The sequence below is a fragment of the Theobroma umbraticum genome, unplaced genomic scaffold (genome assembly GCF_002168275.2).
Source record: "Theobroma umbraticum cultivar Fairchild unplaced genomic scaffold, ASM216827v3 scaffold_30.0, whole genome shotgun sequence".
Taxonomy (NCBI): domain Eukaryota; kingdom Viridiplantae; phylum Streptophyta; class Magnoliopsida; order Malvales; family Malvaceae; genus Theobroma; species Theobroma umbraticum.
This window is the reverse complement of record NW_018397254.1, coordinates 3,357,266-3,376,675: the sequence shown is the minus strand read 5'-3', so window position 1 is coordinate 3,376,675 and position 19,410 is coordinate 3,357,266. Positions and strand designations below refer to the sequence as shown.

Below are 19,410 nucleotides of genomic sequence, written 5' to 3'. Positions count from 1 at the left end.
AAGCAAAAAATTTGAAATCATAGAAAATTTATTTTATTAAATTAAATAAATATTTATAAGGATTAAATGCAATTTGGACACGTGATATAGTAGCCATAATAAATAGCTTTAGTGAATATTTATTGAAAGAAATCTATAAAATGATCTTACATGCCCATATGTTTTTATAAGAAAATTTGAATATGAATTTATCATGATTACTATTTATGTTGATGACCTTAATATTATTAAAACTTTTGAAGAGTTATAGAAAATTGTAAGTTTTTTAAAAAAAGAATTTAAATAATGTTACTTAAAAATTTTAAAATGAAAGACTTAAAAAAAACAAGCGTTTATTTAAATCTTCACATTGAACACTTGATAAATAAAATTTTTATCAATTAATTAAATTATATAATAAAAGTGATAAAATGATTTTATACAAAATATATATATTGAATTCACCAATAGTTGTAAAGTCACTAGATATAAAAAAAAACTCTTTACAATCTCTTGAAAATGATAAAAGCTTCTTAATACTGAAATATCATATTTTATTACAAACAAAGTATTAATATATCTTATTAGTAATATATGATTTAATATATTATTTATTACAAATTTATTAATAAGATATAACTTTTTCTAACTCAAAAATATTATAATAAAATTAATAATTTATTAATACATATATCTTACTTTATTAATATATTTTTTTCATACTTATTATTTTATGTTATATTTCATAACATATATCATTTTTTAATAACATTAAATTTTAAAAGTAAAATCTCTAAATAAATAATATTTAAAAATATATTTAAATATTTAATTTATTAATTGATATATAATTTATATGAGGAGAGCATAATTCTAACGGCTGCTTTTCACTATTATTCTTTCAATTGATTACCCGACCCGATCCAACATTTGACCAAATCAGATACTTGCTCCGTAATGCTAAAACCCTAAACCCTGTCCTATGCATTGTTGCATTTTCCAAGTTTCCAATTTCTATTAACAAGTTTTTCAATTCTCTATCTCCGTCAAGAAATTTTCTTTCTAATGGCTTCAACTTGCAATAGATTCATCAGCAGATCATCGTCCTCTATTAAATCCGCCTTCAGATCCAACGGTCCAAGATCCCTACTGTCCAGATCCGCCGCTTCTCCCTCCTCCACTCGACCACCTCTCCCCTCCCAATCCATCCCTTCCCTTCGCCGTTTCTCATTGTCCAGGTACAACAAAAAGAAAAAAAAAATTGTTTCTGTTTTCAAAATTATATTTCTCTGTATTTCCTGTAATTATTCGTTTATAAATAGGGAATTGCCGCTTTTTTATTATTCTTTGAAGTTTGAAGTTTTAGTTTTTTTGCTGAGGGCAGGTGTCCATCGGAGCTGGGATGTGCGCAGTCACTGTTGCCGCTGCACAGTGCAGTGGCGGCGTCAAGGATGACGTCGTGCCTGAGCACAACATCGAGGAGTTGCAGGGCACTTTCTCAGGGTACACTCTGCTGCACCTATCCCGGCCTCTAGTACTGTTTTATCTGTTTTTTTTTATTGTGAGTAGCTTTTTTTTCCTTTTTTTTTTTTGCTTCTCATACTATTATTATGACATTATATATCTGTTGTTCTTTCACCTTTTTCTTTGGTTTTGGTTTTGGTGTTGAATGTTTTGTTTAAATTGATTAAGTCTTTTTCCTAGTTCAGTTGTTTTGGGATTTAAGATGTTGTTAACATGGAAATTCTGAATGGTTTTTAACCTTTATGTCTGTGTTATAATTGTAGTAGAAAGCTTTGAGGCTAAGAGCAGGATCATATTGGTTAAAATGAGCAGATAGCCAAGTAAAACCAATTCAAAAATAATGATTCCGTGAATGTCAAATTTTATTTTCAATTCTTAAAATAATTGGTTTTTTTTTTCTTTAAAACACGTTCTTTTTAGAAGTAAGAAGCACGTAGCAATATCTCTCTTTCTCTCTCTCTCCCTCCTGCTCTCTATCGCTCTCATCAAGCTTAGTTTTTCAGTAGACTGTCGTCCATGCACATATAGGACAAGCAAGTAATATAATGAGTTTGCAGAAAGAGAGTTGTGGAGAGAATGCATAACTTGTATCTTCATAGCTGTTCATTGAATTAGCCAATTAGGCATAGAAACACTTTTCTTGAAGGGTATTTGTCATACACCCACCTTGCTTTGGATAGGCGAGTCATGTACATTTTAAAACATGTCTTTAGATGAGGCTTATGAGGCAAGAGGCAGACTGCAAAGATTGTAAGAAAATATGCTTAAGATGCAGGCTTATGAATGAAAGGTCTGATTCCAAAATTTACTTTGTATGCTACTTGAATTTGAAGAAAGTTGATTTCTTAACTGCTTGGATATCACAAATGATTTTTATCTCAGACTCTATGATAGATAAGTTTGATGTTACATTAAATTTGGTTGAGGTTACAGGTGTCAGTTTCCAATTTTAGAGAACATAGCTAATTAGAAGTAGAATTTAAGACCTTTCGGTGCTCAACCTTGTAGACACCATCAGATCATTGAGTTTGCCTTCTGTGAGTAAAACAAATTAGGGGCTATGGAATGGGGCCAACAGTGCTTTAATCATGTATCTTGACAATATCTGACCAGAATATTTGGTTCCTGCAGGCACATAAATTCAATATGCTTGAAAGAAATAAAGTGGGAATTTACAGTGACAGGCCCATCTTCATTCTCAAGTACGAAAACATGAGTGCTTTTTTAGTGATCTTGAAAGTATTTAATTATATCAAAATAAAGCCTTATTTTCACATTTCTTATTTTAGAATCTAAACTAGTTCCCTTCTTTATAATCTTTCTTTGTGGGTGCCGCAAATAAAAGCCTCTATTAAACATAACACATGGCTTTGCTTTGTACTTATGGGATTGGAAAATTCCATCTTATTCCGGCATTTGTGTATTGTGTGGATCGATTTCTTCCTGTCACTTGCTTAGGTTATATAGGAAAAGATATATCATCAAAATTTAGATGATAAATTCTGCCACCCCACTCTCCCCTTCCACCCAGCTTTCTGATTTGTGCCTACAATTGCTTCATTCTTTTGTCAAATTCTTCTTTTAGTTATCTGCTTAAACATCAGGGTGGATGGTTAGCCCATCAAAGAGTAGTTACACATAGACCTAGTGAATGCATTCTAAAAATTTGTGCATTAATACAATAGAGGTCAGGATAAGGTCAAATCACCTCTTGGAATCAAACATTTTGACTTCATTTTATTGCACTTGGAGTGATTCATTTATGAGTGATCTAGAACACAATGGTAACATAACTGCTCCTTTTCCCAGATGGAATTGATGGTACGTGAGACATGTGGCTGTTTTTGGAGGTGGACCCTGTCATCTATTCTTCATTTGACATTGAACTATGTGGGAAACCACTCTAGATGATCTAAGTGTAATGACATTTTTAAGAGTTCTTACATTTAGAATTTTGTACCACCTTCTGGAAGGCGTATGAGCTTTCTGCTGTATAAGTTTAAAACCAGATATTATTAACGGCATTCTAAAAATCTTTATTTTGTTGAGATTGAGTTGCTGCACTTGTTTGTTGATTGGGATGAAATGCTATTATATCTTTTATTTTAACATTGCAGAATGGTTTCTGCTAATAACTGTCTCTGATTTGAGTGCATTCTCTGTTGCCTTAGAGTTTGGTCTGGCAGTTCCAAGGTGACTTGTTAGAGACCATGATTATGATGAGGAGTTTTCAAATGGACTGAAGCAGCTAGTACCAGTAGATTTTTATTCGAAAAAGGTTGTCATTTCTTTGAATACTCGTGAACCCTTAACAGCAGTGAAGCTGATTTGATTCTTACAAGTTATGAGATTTGTTTTCTCTAAATAAAAATGCAGTAGGCTTGTTTGACTCGTTTGTATATGCCTAACAAACTAAAGCATCAGGATCTTCTACACCTTTTAATGCACTTGCTTCCTTTTGATTGATCCCCCCTGCAGATGTGTTTTTGTTGCGTTAGCATAATTTTTTTTTTTTAAAAAGGGAATCAATGTGTAAAAACCTTCATCTCCAAAGGCAGGTAAAAGACCTTTTACACAAGTTAAAATTGTTTATATTGGTTGTGGAATCTTGAGACACAGATAATACTGAACGATGGTAAAACTCAGGGCTATGGAACGAGCAGGGCACCCTCCCGATATTCCTCCCTAGCTATGGGGTGGCCCATATAGACATACGCCAATGCTGTTTTTGAGAAAGACAAAAGCCCCATCTTTTCCTGACCAAGACAAAGCCCAATCTTGAGCCGTAAAACAGATGTCATAAACAAATTCAAACTCAGCCTTTTGAAGGAAAACACCGACAGTTTTCTTTGTCACAACGGTCGTTAACGGCCTTTCTTCTTCTATAAATACGTAACATTTGAAACGACAAATCCTCTCAGTTTCAATTTGCGCACTCTCTCTCAATTCTCAAGCACCTACGGCGGCGTTCGTAGGGGCTTGAGGCCCCGATCAAACTCCACTCTTTGCAGCAGCGCTTCCACTCGCGGGCCACCACCAAGGCCAATATCTCTCCGAAGGACAAAGTTCAACGTCTTCCTCCACAAAATTGAGATAGTAAAATAATAATAACACTAGCATTTTACAGGCATGGAAGATCCAAATTCCAGTGTTCCCAATAATAATCCGAATGACATGCACCCGGATGCAATTTTTAACTTTCTGGACTTTGAAAATCAAGTTGAGGACTTAACCACTCAGGATATATCCATGTTAAGTGCCTTTTCAATTCATGATCCGTCCAATGAGGAAATTGCTAATGATAGTATTGATCCTTTAGATGATCCTGTCATCTGGGATTTCTATAATGAGGATAATGCGGGGACTTCTCAAGCGGGTTTTTTGGGGCTCCCTGGGGGAATGAATAATCCAACAGAAACAAATATGGGAACAGAAAGTTTAAATTTTGAGAATTCAATGCCACTTTCAGTTTGGCCAATTGGACCGGTCCCATTTGGTTGCAGTTGTTGCCAAGTACTAAGAGAAATCGTTCACACTAATGGTGCATTTTCGTGTCAAATTCCAGTCGTATCAATTGTTGGCTTGTTTTTAATTTGTGATTAAGATTGCATGCTCTTTTGACGATATCATTTCGTTTTTTCTTACAATGGTAGGCATTAATGTTACGAAACTTGAGATTCATGGAAGACTTGGAATAATCTGTCATGCTATTCTTACTGATCGATCGGGTAGTACTAATGCTGTTGCTCCGGGCCATCAGTACCAAATGTTCGAGTAAGTTTCTTCTTCAATCATTGATTATAACGTGTACCCAATTGTCAAAACTCATTTTGGTACACTTTGAAACAGTTTCTGCAAAAAGAGCATTGAGTATGTGAAGCAGTTTCTAAGTCAGTATTGCTTCCATCGAAGCCAAACCGGATACGTCATCGTTCAGGATCCACTCTCAGGTTTCTATGAGGCCTTATGCGTGGGGTTTCTTTGGGATGAAAATTTCAAAAATGGCGACTTCATGCAACCATCTTCGTCACATGCAGGTATCTCCTCCCGATCCCGACCATGGGGATTGTTTGATTTCCCATTTTTTGCACCTCCGTTTCTGTCATACAATCAACAGTTTGGTAGAACTGTTTAATTTTGTGCAGGGGGGTTCCGGATGGACCAACCAGGAAACAGCAATAACCGAGGGAAACATCCTAAGCCCTCCCTGTCAATACAGGTTCGTTAGCGGCCGTCTTCGACTCTGATAGAGGTTCCCAACTTGAGACCCTAAATGACTTTGTTATTCTCTCTTTGGGATGTGATGCAGAGGGAGAGAACCAGAAATCTAACCTTGAAAGATATAGAAAAATACTTCCATCTGCCTATTGAGGAGGCAGCCAGGAGCTTGGACTTGTCTGTCACTGTATTGAAGAAGATATGCCGCAGATATGGCGTGTTAAGATGGCCCCATAGAAAGGTGTTTTCTCTTCATCAGCTATGGCTTTCTTCTTGGATTCTTCTCCTCATTATATACATTTCTTTTTATTTTTCTCAGTAATATATATACATTTCTGCTTCTTCTTCTTTTAACTGAAGGTACTGACTCAGTAATATATATACATTTCTGCATCTTCTTTTTTTTTTTAACTGAAAGTACTGCATGTTACAGATTCAAAGCATGGAGAAGCAAATAGTCCTTTGGACTGGTAAACTAAATTCAAATGATCCAGAAGAAAGGGATCGTGCTGCAAAAATAATCCTGAAACTGCAACGAGGGATAACCAAAATTCGTGGGGGAGCTAGATGACTAACAAATTTGACAAAATTATAATACCTAAAAAAGGTCCATTTTTTTATGTTTCTCTATTGATAAATATAATATTTTAATGATGATTTTTATCAAATTTTATGTTTAAAGTAATTCATTTGAAATTTTATATAAAATTAATGTGACATCCGTACTTCGTATCGGACGGATTAATTAGTATAATAATTAATATTTAATAATAATTTATCTCTGGATAGAGGCATGGATATATTAGCAAATATATTAGTCTCTCAAAAGTCATAAGGTATTGTAAGTAGAAAAGTGCCGAGGCTCTGATGCGGGTTGAACGATAAACATCACAGAATGGTAATTTTTGTCTTTTGTAATACTTTAAAAAAGAATTATCTGATAAAATTGGATTCTTTAAAGTAATAATGTAGCCCACAGGTAATTTTGCCTTAGAATTTTCTATGGATATGATATCACATGACTAGGTTCATTTTAGGCATACGGAAATTCCTCCACCCTGAAATTAAGATGCAAATGTAAAACAAATTCGGGAATTTATGTTGATAAGTTTCAGAGAGTTTGCTTGTAGATTCCCTGGTTGACATCTAAGTCTGCCATTCACCGCCAATCCTCCCTACCCCAAGGGAATGCATCAAACAACCACAACAAGGATAACAGAGAACAACACAAACAGCAATTAAAAACCAATTCTATGCAGATGAATTTAACTTGACATTTTCCATTTCAATCCAACTACAACCAGCTTCTTTTATCACTCTTTTATTTCTCATGAGCTTTCTCATTACACTCATCTCCGCCCATTTGTGATAGTGTGCAAAAATGTTAGACATCATTACATAAGCATAATCATTGCTACCGGCCAATTCAATTACTTTTGCAGCTGCAATCTTTGCGACCTTCAAATCCTTGCAAACTGCACAAGCACCAAGCAAAGCCCTCCAAACCACATCACATGACCCAAATCCCAGGTCATATATCATTCTCTCGGCTCTCCAGATCTCTCCTCCTTGACCCAGTAGCCGAATCATAGAACAACAATGCTCAACAGTAGGTTTAATACCATAATCATTGATCATTGATTCAAAGTACTGATACGCCTCTTGCAGTGGTGTCTCGTTATGTGAACATGCAGCTAAGACATTAAGAAATGTGATCGCATCAGGTTTCAAAGCCCTTCCCCTTTTCAGCTGCTCAAAAAGCTGGATAACTTTGGTTGAATCACCATTGTGAGCATAACCAGAGATCATAGCATTCCAGGTTACCAAATTCTTTTTAGGTAAAGATTGAAACATAGACTCAGTGTTCTTAACCTGCCCACATTTTGAGTACATGTCAATGAGAGCACTTCCCACAACAACAGAAGTATCCAAACCACACTTTATTGTACAACAATGAATCAACATTCCCCATGTTAAAGCCGAGAGACCTGCAATCCCACTTAGAATTATTGAAAACGAGAACGCATCCAGTTCAACTTCATTAGAGTGCATTTTAATGAAAAATTGTAGAGCCTCCCGTGCTCGATTTCTATTAACATATCCTGTCATTATTGAAGTCCATGAAGATGAATTTGGGTTCGGCATATTAAATAAAATATCAATTGCATCATTTATGTTGCCAAACTGAGCAATACCACTAATAAGTTCATTGTAAGATATTGTATCACGGAGAGGCATTTGGCGCCAAAAACTGAAGGCTTCTTCAAGCTTTCCATTTCTAGCACACGCTGCTAAGACTGAATTCCATGAAATAACATCCTTATCAATCATGCTATGAAACACCAAAACGGCATCATCCACAGCCCCACATTTCCCATACGTATCAATCAAGCAATTCCCAACAATAATGCCACATTCCAAGCCAAATTTCAAAATGTTGGAGTGAATTGACTTGCCTAGATGCAAAAACCCCAGTTGACCACAAGCAGCTAAAGCCACGGTAAACGAGTACTCATTGCTGCAAATATCAGACCTTTGAAGCTCAAGAAACAACCCCAAAGCTTTACGAAACTGCCCAGATTGAACACACCCAGAAATTAAAGTGTTCCAGGAAATGACACTCGGTTGAGGAATTTCAACAAATAGCTTATTTGCTTGACATGGCAAGTCAATTCTCCTATAAAACCTCATCAAAGCATTAGAAACAAAGACATTGGAGACAAACCCAGATTTTAAAATGTAGCAATGAAGCTGTTGGCAATAAGAGTCATAGCCCAGGTCCGTTGAGACCCGAACTAGGTGAACTAGGGAGTAGTCATTTGGTTTAATCCCAGAGCGGAGAAGTTTTGCAGCCTTATGTAAGGTAAGGTCCATGTCGGTGCCACCTTGGGCAAGGGTTGAAATGAGAGTAAGCCAAGTTTCAAAATTTTGCTTTGGAACGTTGTTGCTGGCATTGTTGTTTTGAGAGGGGAGATTTGTGCTAATAAGGTGATTCGATTGGAGATTATGTGACTGCCATTGCTTGGGCTGGTAGTTTTGGACTTTCCTCAACAGAGATCTTTGCATAGCTTTGTAAATGTGGCGCTGAATTCTATTTTTCTCTTCGACTTTTTCATGGTTGAAGTTCTTTCTCGATGTTTTAAAGCTTTAAGATTTTAATTGTATAAAAGGAAGATTTCTTAAGATCTTTCTCCAAAACAAAAAAATATTAAGCAGAAGAAAAAAAATTTAAAAAAAGCATAAGAAAAAGCTTACGAACATTAATATTATTTTACATGAATAATTTAAAATTTTATATTTAATATAATATCAATGTACGTTATTCTTCATCATAAAATGTCAATTCATAAATATGAAAAGATAATTTTTTTAAATTAAATATATTTATTTTTAAAATTTATCAAATTTTAAATTTATTTATTAAAAAATAATAATATTTAAATCATTAATAATGTATAAAAGAATAAATATATAAAATATAAATTTTTGTTTATTTTTTTTTCTTTTCTCGAACAATTCAATATGAAAATGTAATATTTATATATATCTGAATATTTAATTTATTAATTAGTATATTATTTTTTATTTAAAAAATAAAGTTTGAATCTTTATTTTTTTAATTAAAAAAATATATAATACACATCTATACGCAATTGCGTCTAAGTGCCTATAAAGTATAAAGTACTAAGAGAATCCATATATGATATTGATGATTGCTTAGCATTTAAGCGTATAGCGACAAGGCTCCACTAAGATTTAGATTTTAATTTTTTTTTTAATTCAGAAACCTTTGCAGCGATTTGCAGTTCGCAGGTAAAATATTCTAATTATCAAAACCATATTAGAAGATGTGATTATTACCCAACTTGAGTTAAGAGACTTTGACAACAATGCAAAACTTCTTTTTACCATTGAATTAATACTTAGATGACTAAATTAAACTATCTTTATAGAGTGAAATTGTCTTACTATTATTTAATAAAAATTAATTTAGGATACATAAATTATTTCATTTTTAACTCAAGATATGAATATTAAAATTTATTTTTCTAATTAGATAGTATCAAGATAATCATAGTTTAACATTAAAATAAATAATTTTATGAATGGAATCAATTTGTCGTTGGAAGAATATAACCAGCGCAATTAAGTATTTCAGGGGCGACAGCGCCACATGGAAGCCTCGTTGGGAGACAGACTTGGGCTGTTGCGTGTAATTGCTATGGAGTGGTTGCTTATTAGTAGGCAAAGTCATCCTACCGGTGGCTGTGTCACGCCTAACATGTGGCAACCCACCTTCAAATTTCAAACTTCAAATATTCTTCCTCACTTTTATCAATGCTCAACTCATGTGTACTTCACGTGCAGTTCTGTTGTTTGCATTCCTTAAAGCTCCCATTTGTTTTTATTTTCGCTTAATTATTCTTAGCTTTTTCAAGAATAAGCTCCAGATAATTAGTACACTTTGCCTCTGTTTAGTTACTAAGTTAAGATGGATTGGACAAGTTTGCTTTGATTTTGATTTGTGGAGGGGGATAATTGGACAAATATTTAGTCAAGATTATTAAGGAACCCCGGAAAGCCTGCTCCAAAAATGGTGTTAACGAAATCTAAACAGGGAGTTTTAGAGAACAGAATTATTACAAGAGATAAAATCTAGGGAGCCAAATTTTTCTATGTGATAAACAAAGCTATAATAAGAGAGAAAGAGAAGAGCAGTTAAAGACAAAGCTATCCACCCCTTGTATATACCAACCTCTTGCGAATAATCTGGAAAAGACTGGTAGGAGAAGCCTCATTAAAGTTAGCTAAGTCCAAAAGGGAGAGACCGATGACCAATAAAAACAAATAAAGAAAAAGTGAACAAAGAAGAAAATGGCTGCCTTTGGGTACGATTGCATGACCCAAAACCGAAAGTTGAGAGAACAAAGTCAGGAATTTGATGTAGGCCCAGGATCAGACATGTAAAGCAAGCACAAGAAAGAAAGAAAAAGTTGGAAGAAGTGGGAAAAAGAAGAGAGTTTGATCATCTGTTTGTTTTGGAGGGAAGGAAGAAGGTTATATATCTGTTCTTTCATCTTTTTGTTTTGTACTGTTTGGAAGGCAAGAAAGTGTGGGAAACTAAGATGCTGCTGTACATCAAGAGAGATGTCCTTGAAGATGTGGCGATAATTGGAGGATTGGTTGGGGTGCAATTTGTGTATGCAGGGAACTCACTTTTACTTGCTTATCTTATGTCCCTTGGCCTCAGCCCTTTCACCATTATTATTTTCTTCACCCTTTCCACCTTCATTATTCTCACTCCTTTTGCTGTTTATTTTGAAAGGTAATTTCTGCGTTCACTTTCATCTTTTCTGTATTTTTTTTCTTCCTGGAGACTCCGAAGTTGCTCAGCCATGAAAGTTTTGTGAAGGTTTAATGTTCATTTTGCAGGAGCAAATGGCCCAAACAATTGACCTTGAAGTTTATAACCCAGCTGGTTTTGATCTCCTTCGGAGGGTAAGGATAATTTTCATTTTCATTTTTCCTTTCGGAAATTTAAGATAGAAAGCCTTTCGCTCTTTCTTTTTTATTCTTATTTGAATTTCTATCATTATTGTCCTTTAATCCTCCTTTCTTTTACCCTTTTTTTTATATATTTCTCTCCAAAAATTGATATTGAAATTTAATTTTTAGTGCATATTGCATCAATCATGAATAAACTTTCCCAAGTAAAAGAAAAATGATACAATTTGGTAACATAATTTGGAAGACAATTCTTTGATCACAATCCTTTCCGGGAGAAGGAAACTGCACTTCCTTTTTGACTCTTTATTTTATGAGAAAGATTATAAGGATTGAACTTAAAATTTATGCTTAAAATCTCCACCTACCTTCATTTAGTGTGTGAGTTAAGCAACTGTGCCTTGTTGCACTTTTTGATAATTGGAAGTCAAAATGCGATGACAACAGAAGACCATGGTGATGTGCTAATTGAAAAAGAGGAAAACAACTAAGCATGAGGAATGAAAAGATGACATAGTAGCAGTAAGAGAGTATTTTATATTGGTTCTCTTTCTTTCAGAGTTACTCTGTTCCAATGCCTATTCCTCAAGGGGATTAATCTAACTTCACCAGCAATGGCAACAGCCATGCCAAACCTTGCTCCAGGCCTTATCTTCATAATTGCTTGGACTTGCAGGTGTCATATTCAGTATCTTGCCTTTCTTTTTTTTTCTTTTTATAAAGTAGATGGATGATCAAATTAGTAAGGAAAACCCAATGATGAATCTTGCAATGCGGGTGCAGGTTAGAAAAAGTTGCTCTAAGTTGCCTATACAGTAAAGTAAAGATTGTAGGCACATTGATGTGTGTGGTAGGTGCCCTTACAATGAGCTTAATGCAGAGCGCTGTCTCATCAAAAGATGCAAGGATTATAGCTCCTCCGACTGACGATGTCGTTTTCGACAAAAATAAAATCATCGGTTGCATGTACCTCATGGCAGCGGTATTGGTTCTATCCAGCAACGTAGTCTTGCAGGTACTCTGGAAAAACAAAATATATGGGAGGTAGTGTATTGAATATTTCTTCCTTTTTTTTTTCCCTTTCCCTAAGATGTTGTGTTTTACAGGCGACAACTTTGGGTGACTTTCCTGCTCCGATGTCTTTGTGTGCCATAACATCATTAATTGGAGTGATTATAACTGCAATGGTGCAGTTGGTCGGAGATCATCAATTAAAATGGGGTTGGCCCCTTGTTAGCGTAAAGGATCTAATCGCCTTTTCTCTACTGGTGTGCAACTCTGTCCCTTTTTTGAATAATCTGACATACTATGAAATATATATAAGTTAACTAATACTGCTTTTCCAAGTCCAAGTAACTGTGAAGTTGCTTATTCATACCCTAAATGGCTAAGGAATTCAACCATAATCTAGATGCAAATGTAGCGCCCTCCTGAACTGCATGCTGCTTGAGAATTTTGGGGTTTGAACAAGTTTATGAAACTATGATATCAAGAAATAGAAGAAACTAGAATCGTTTCCATTATGGTTACATGGTAAAGTAGTAACAGACAAAAAAAAAATACACAACGTTCACTCGAAGAAAACAAAATGCAAATGCATATTCAAACAAGCTAGAAAATGCCAGTAAGCACATCAATTCTTGATTTACATTTTCAGCTTTTTCAAGGCCAGGAAGTGTAAGACCCATTATGCATTGAAGACCCTGAATGCTGCCTCTTTTCACTGATCTATTCATTAAAATTTGGATGTGCAGGGAGGTACTGTGGGCGGAGCATGTGTAAGCTTCAACGGATGGGCAATGAGGAAGAGGGGACCGGTTCTTGTCTCAATGTTCAGCCCCATTGGAACAGTCATCTCAGTCATTCTCTCTTTTGTTACATTAGGGGAGACAATTTCATTAGGAAGGTAAACTACGGATTCATCGATTTAGCTTGTAAGATCCCAACTAGTTTCTTCAGTATTCTATTAAATCACTCTCTCGATGCAGCCTTGCTGGAATGTTCCTCATGTTCACCGGTCTCTACTTCGTCTTGTGGGCTAAAGGAAAAGAAGTTTTCTCGGATGGGAATGGCTTGGAAAGTGAGTTCGATCCAGAGAAGCCTCTATTAAGTTAACATGCTATCCACTTAGTTCGCACACTGATCGTTACCAGGCCTATGCTAGAAAGTAAATTTGTTTCAGTTAGGCCAATTCATCAAAGATTTAACAAAAATGAAAAATCCGGGGAAAACTTTTTAATTTCGGAAGTTTAATGTGTGCACAAGTTCCACATAAACATGATTGACGCAGACCAGTATATCTGGTATGAATGCCATATGAAGTGTGATTGGAGCTTTCAATGCTAAGAATGTAAATATTCCTATATTTCAACTGTTTTTGCAGAAGCTTGATATACCAGCAGCCTGTACAGTTTTCTGACTCTATGTAAAGGTGATAGAGGTAGCTTGGGAAGAGTTGGACAAATGTTATTAGTTTTTCGGAAATTTCTTCAACAAAAGAATATTATCTCTGATTATCTCAATCAGATTAGATTGTGTAGAGGGTAGCAGCAGGCCATGAGGCCTAGACAAGTGGAAACAACTTGAGCATTCTACTAGGATAAATTTACACAAATTGTCATCATTTCAAGAGGAAGAGATAATTAGTTTGGGAGCAAAAAAATGAGTCCAAAGATGGTCTGACTGCTGCAAGTCCACCGGGATTTAGGCCTATTGGTCATTCTAGATTCAGAGTATCTGTATAAAGCACTAATGATTTTGTTCAAAGACGCCTTCTGTTTTTTTCCCCCGCTTTTGTGGATGATGCCCTTTCCTACGACCAATAAAGAAACATCCTGGACTGGACACATTTCCACGTTTATTGGCTAAACTACCGGCTATTGCAAACACCTGTACAAGTCATCAGCCTAATTAATTAAATCTTGGTTTTGTTCAAATATGGTTGTCTTAATCAAATCATGCTGAGACATGAATGAAGCCGATGCCATTCATATCCTTTTAACTCTATATCTTAACTTTTTGCTTTTCGCCTTGATCTTCTCCATTCACCATTCTTTTTTGATTTGATTACTTTTGCTTCCTCTCTTCCAACTCTGAATTCACCACACCATATCTGCAACTCAGATGGATGGACAAGGACACGCCCTATAAGCCCAAGCCCTTCTAAGGTCTTGTCATCTAAAATCACCAATAAAGATATTGGGTATGACCAGACTAAAGAGAGCCCATTGTTTTTTCCTTTTGGGAAATTTAATTATAAATGCAATACTCCAGCAACTGGCAAGATGCAACTCACGACATATACCATTCAAAAAATGAAATTTTATTTTGGACTGAAATGTAAAGATAGAGAGTGTTATGCAGACAACACCATCTTCTGCTTTTTGCCTGGTTTATGGAGACAATACCAAAAGCTTCTTTTTTCTCTCGCTCTAATGCATATTCTTTTCTTTGGTAATAGTAAACATTTTTTTTTCTTACTTGAGATTTCCAAATATTGGTTTATGCGTAAATTGAAGGAGTCGAATGTCTCTTGCAAAGCCATTTCTTGTTCATATTTGACAAAATTTCAAGCAAAGAACATAAATAAAATCAACCGTTTCACCTCTTTGATGATATATATAATTTCAAAATATAAAATTTCTCTTCTTGTAATAATGAGTGTTGTGTTTTTTACCTTATTTTTACAATTTTATCTATGAAAGAATTACTTTTCTAAAGATTTCATTTTAGATTAATAAAAAAAATCCCTCTGTTGACTAATTGATTGTGTACATATTAAATTAATAATTTTTAATTATATAAAAATGAGAGACTGGACTAAGAAAAGCTAATAATTTATTTCACTGCTATGATGGACCTAATGCTCCTAATAAATTAATAATTCATTTGACTTATCTTCAACCTATAAAATATTGATTGGCCAAAAAAAAAAAACTTCTATTGAAGAGTATGGTTTATTTCATTGTTAAATTTTTAAAAATACCCATTTTTTTTATTTTGCATTGTGATGACAATAAATAAATTAAATCCTTTTTTAAATAATAAAATAAACTAATACATTGAGAAAGATTAATGATTCAAAGTCCTTCATTTTGGGCATTAATTAACAGGGCCACTTTACTTAATTAATACTAGTATTAATATATTGATAAGAAGCTAATAAATGAACAGTAAATTAGAGTTTCTTACTTAATTGCTTGTTATTATAGAATGAAAGAAAAGTATTGACCCGTGTGACTAATACAGCTAGAAAAAAAACCCCGATTTACAGCAAAGATTCTTTGCTTGATGCTTGCCCCTTGCTTGGCTTTGCTTCACTTTCCATTAATTGCGGTTTCAAGTTTCAACTTTGATGTAATCTCACATTTCTCATGCCCAATCCGTGACGGTCCATTTTTATAATATTTGTTTACCCTTCCAGATGTCATTTTAATTCTTACAGTTTATTTTTCCTTTTTCAAACGAATCCACTGTATATGAATAGTGGCCTTTTGCGATTCGTATCAAGATACAAAATTTTACCATTAAGTGAATTATTAGCACCTAGTAACATGTTGGGAAACTATGCAAATTACCACTAAGTTAATTAATACTCATATTATAGCATTATTATGCACTCTAAAATGAACAGAAATGTATTTTCTTCAGGTTAAAAAATTAAATCTATGCATGCATATTAATACTAAATTATAAAGTTGTTAGTTTATTTAATTAAATATATTAACATGGGTCTTATAATTTACATTATAAAGTTTTAATAGTGAAAAAAAAGGAAAAACAACAATTCACGGTAATTTTTCTGGGGAATTTCTCTCGAGAATTTACTTACCTGCCGACCTAGTCAATATAGTTTATGAGTTTGACATCAATGTAATTTAAAGCCTCATTTAATCTTGTAACGGAGCCATTATTTTTTATATTGATAATTAATGATTCTAAGTTCCAATCTTTCATCCCTTTCATATATTATTACTATAGGATGGGAAAAAAAGAAGAAAAAATCTAATCAGATGTTTACTATGTGTGTGTTTAAAATGTGGCACTGCGCTTGACAGGGACAGGCCGAGGCACTGTCCTTATTTGAAGGCGAAAGTAAAATTGCATGAGTTGCATGAAACTTGAGCGCGGTGTTGTCAGTGGGGCCAGAGCAGGAAGATTTGGTGATTAAGGAACTAATGGTGGTGTTCTTGGGCTTTCCCTGTCCAGCAGTTTATTGGACTCCGACACAAGTCCATCCATGAATAGTTTGACATGCATTTTTTTAACCCAAGAAACCCCTTTTCTTTCGATTTTTCTTTTCTTTTTTTAACCAAAGCTAAAGAATCATGAGTGCAAATATATGCCGAAACAATTGAAATAGAAAAATCAAGTTCAAATAGCAATGTATAAAAGATTGTGGACAATTGAAGTCAAGGTATTTTTGTTTGATAATTGAATAAAAAATAAATTAAATTAAATATCATGAAAAAGTTTTCAAATAAAGTTGCTCCAAGGGTTAAATACGAATTATCAGTCCAAGTGAATAACTCTAAATTTGACCATGCATCAAGGATGCAATCAGTTGGACCTTTTAGCAACGTCCCTTCTCTTCTTTTTTCACATATTTGACTACTTTTCTGGTTTAACGACAAAAAGAAAAGAAAAAGGCCGTGAAACCAGCATACAGCTTCTGACCAAGACAAGCAAACACACCCTCCCCTCCTCTCTATGAATTTTCTCAGATAATGATCATTTCTCGTAATTGTCGGTGCACATTGGAACGAAGACACGTCATAATTCGTTTAAGACAACTCTAGCAAGTTTTACAGAAAAATGATAGGGTTTCTTTCGCGTTATTTTAATGGTAAGAGGTAAGGCAGTTAATTTCTTAAGTTAAACGATTTGGATTAGGGATAAGTGGATGACCAAAATCGACCTACCGTAAAATCCAGTCGGACTCAACTCAATCCATATCTTACCGTCAGAGTCACATTAAAATTTTAAGCTATGATTGAGAGAGTTGAAGATTAGTTGTTTTTATCTATGGAAATACATTTTTTAATGAAGCAGAAATTTTTTTTTATCTTAATTTAATATTTCCTTTGATTTTTTTTTTCCATAATTTATTCCTTTTCAATCTTACTGCTTGCGCGTGCCTTCTAACAGGACCGTGTCTTGAAATCCCAAACCTGTTCTAGCACGGTCATAGCCATGGTTCTCAAACACTGGAAATGATTGTCCAAATAATCTAAATTTGGTTTAGCAGTAATTATTTTTCCATTCAATAGAGTTAAAGTTTGTACGTTTACTGGAGCAAATTGGAGGAGTACACAAGGCCTACTTGGCACAGTGCATACAGAGCAAAAACAGCGTTAGGGGGTGGTATCTTTGACACCGAGCCCATCTGAAAAGGGCAAACATGCCTCGAGATGTGTTCAAAAGCCTCATCAACAAGAAGCTTTTGCACTAAATTCTAAGCTAAGCCACTTCTATTTATGTGTTTCGTGTCCCAAATCATCTTGACTCCGCCATTTACCGTCACCCATTTTCTCCCATAAAGTTAGAAAAAAGATTCGTAGTAATAATATTTGGTAAAAGTTTAAATTCGATTTTCTTATTCGTTCAGACATTGTAGAATTTTGGTTTCTTTTAAATATTAATTTTAGTCCAAATAATTTGGCTTTTTATACAGTATGATATTCGACTTATTTTTCTCCTTTTTTTATTCCATTAATGAAGCAAAGAAAAACCCTATATCAGTATTTGTTAAATAAAAATATACTATGAGCCGCTTTTGCTGTCTTGCTCTAATCACGTATGAGATGAAGTATGAAAAGTCTAATTTGGGTCAAAGGTCAAATAAAACTTTGCGGAGTTTGGAATAATTTACGTGCGTCTGTAGCACACGCGCCTTGCCCGGAGCGTTGGAGAATTATCCATTTAAAGCACCTGCCAGCTGCTGTTACATTTCCAAATTGGCGCAAAAGGTAACAGAATCTTAGAGATTTTATTAATTAGACAAAAGAAGAAAGAAGAAAAAAATTACTCTAAGGCTCTTTTTTTTTTTTCCTAACTAGCACTTGTAAAATATGTGTTCATTTAAATTAAGTGACAAGTGGAAAGACATGTACCAAAATCATTTTTGAGATAAATTTTTAAATTAATAGTAATACTTAATTTCATTTAACCTTAGTTCAAGAGGTCATTTGACAAAAGTGAATGTCGAGAAATTTTTTTTAAAAAAAAAGAAAAAGAAGATAAAAAAGAAATGATGAGGTGGCAGGGTTGGCTTGGCACTTCTGGTGGCACGTGGTTTGATCATCCAGGTCCCATATGGCTAATTTCCGTCGCTGGCGCTGCAACAAAACCAAACATTTTCATTGACTTGTACAAGCGACTCAGCGAAAAAGGCAAAGAACCCTCTATGAACAGTAACCATAAGGTCACTAATAAATGGGCAGAAATTCGAGTTGGAGATTTGACAGGGCACTTGCCTCCGTTTTCGTGCGTGAAATTGTTGCCTTCAATTTACAACAAACATATGGTATAGATTAATTAAGCAAATACTGTGACAAAAGATAACACTAATTATTTTTCCCAAAGAGCCCTTCATGGATTAAGTCAACTTTTTAATTCAATTATTATACACTATAGTTAATTTAATGTGCAAAATTATGAACAATGCAAATTAAGTCATGCATTGTGCTATAAACAAAATGTGTTTAATGGATCAAACAACCAAAAATAAAAAAGATCCGCGCAAAATTTTCAAAGTGGGTTAGTTTCTTTGCTAAGTGGGTCAGGTGTTTTTTTTTTTAAATATCGAAAATCATGTATAGATATCATTATATTCATCAAATTACACATAATATAAATGAAATGAATTAGCAAACAAAAAGTTGTATAATTGCCTGACTGGCAATTTATGGACTTCCAGAAAGTGGTGAAAAAGAAAAGTTTATTACCCAAATGGGCAAATTTTGCATGTTGCTTGTCCGCCTCTCCCCGGCCATGATCATACATTTTTTTTTATTTGCCCAATTTTTAAGAAATACTACTAACAACATTATCGTTTTTTCTTTTTTTTTTTAATTTTTTCTCTTTTCCTATGTTACAAGTAATTTTTAAATTTTATTTTAAATGTTTTGTACAAAATAAAAGAAAATCAAAATTTTGGGTTGTGTGTCTTTTGGTGGAGGAATG

General features: G+C 34.2%; 4 protein-coding genes across 15 annotated transcripts; 3 read left to right on the top strand and 1 right to left on the bottom strand.

The window, feature by feature from the left end:
• Positions 1–893: 893 nt before the first annotated feature.
• LOC110414832 (protein NONRESPONDING TO OXYLIPINS 2, mitochondrial-like) lies at positions 894–3,946 on the top strand. Of its 10 annotated transcripts, none has more exons than XR_002445056.2 (5): positions 894–1,217; positions 1,364–1,540; positions 2,635–2,705; positions 3,313–3,353; positions 3,675–3,946. XR_002445056.2 is itself a non-coding variant. In XM_021426272.2 (4 exons), exons 1-3 carry the CDS (start codon positions 1,045–1,047, stop codon positions 3,330–3,332), a joined length of 312 nt encoding a protein of 103 aa, XP_021281947.1. In that variant the 5' UTR covers positions 894–1,044; the 3' UTR covers positions 3,333–3,353; positions 3,675–3,946. The 10 variants fall into 10 exon arrangements, 4 of the variants coding, with proteins under 4 accessions (XP_021281947.1, XP_021281935.1, XP_021281923.1 ...); XR_016351013.1 differs by having other exon boundaries at positions 895–1,217; positions 1,364–1,482; XR_002445062.2 differs by lacking the exon at positions 2,635–2,705.
• A 490-nt stretch (positions 3,947–4,436) lies between these two features.
• On the top strand, positions 4,437–6,373 carry LOC110423591 (uncharacterized). 2 transcript variants are annotated; one of them, XM_021437859.2, is made up of 7 exons: positions 4,437–4,722; positions 4,823–5,044; positions 5,157–5,277; positions 5,353–5,540; positions 5,649–5,722; positions 5,813–5,962; positions 6,155–6,372. In XM_021437859.2, exons 2-7 carry the CDS (start codon positions 4,903–4,905, stop codon positions 6,290–6,292), a joined length of 813 nt encoding a protein of 270 aa, XP_021293534.1. In that variant the 5' UTR covers positions 4,437–4,722; positions 4,823–4,902; the 3' UTR covers positions 6,293–6,372. The 2 variants fall into 2 exon arrangements, with proteins under 2 accessions (XP_021293534.1, XP_021293525.1); XM_021437850.2 differs by having other exon boundaries at positions 4,437–5,044; positions 6,155–6,373.
• Positions 6,374–6,972: 599 nt separating this feature from the next.
• Positions 6,973–8,787, bottom strand: LOC110422432 (Pentatricopeptide repeat (PPR) superfamily protein). The gene has a single exon (XM_021436330.1). The coding sequence runs from the start codon at positions 8,785–8,787 to the stop codon at positions 6,973–6,975; it is 1,815 nt and encodes a 604-aa protein (XP_021292005.1).
• A 1,728-nt stretch (positions 8,788–10,515) lies between these two features.
• LOC110413911 (WAT1-related protein At5g47470-like) lies at positions 10,516–14,088 on the top strand. 2 transcript variants are annotated; one of them, XM_021424947.2, is made up of 8 exons: positions 10,516–11,047; positions 11,155–11,220; positions 11,786–11,902; positions 12,010–12,241; positions 12,333–12,494; positions 12,981–13,132; positions 13,215–13,306; positions 13,610–14,088. In XM_021424947.2, exons 1-8 carry the CDS (start codon positions 10,848–10,850, stop codon positions 13,615–13,617), a joined length of 1,029 nt encoding a protein of 342 aa, XP_021280622.1. In that variant the 5' UTR covers positions 10,516–10,847; the 3' UTR covers positions 13,618–14,088. The 2 variants fall into 2 exon arrangements, with proteins under 2 accessions (XP_021280622.1, XP_021280615.1); XM_021424940.2 differs by having other exon boundaries at positions 10,519–11,047; positions 13,215–14,088.
• Positions 14,089–19,410: the final 5,322 nt, after the last annotated feature.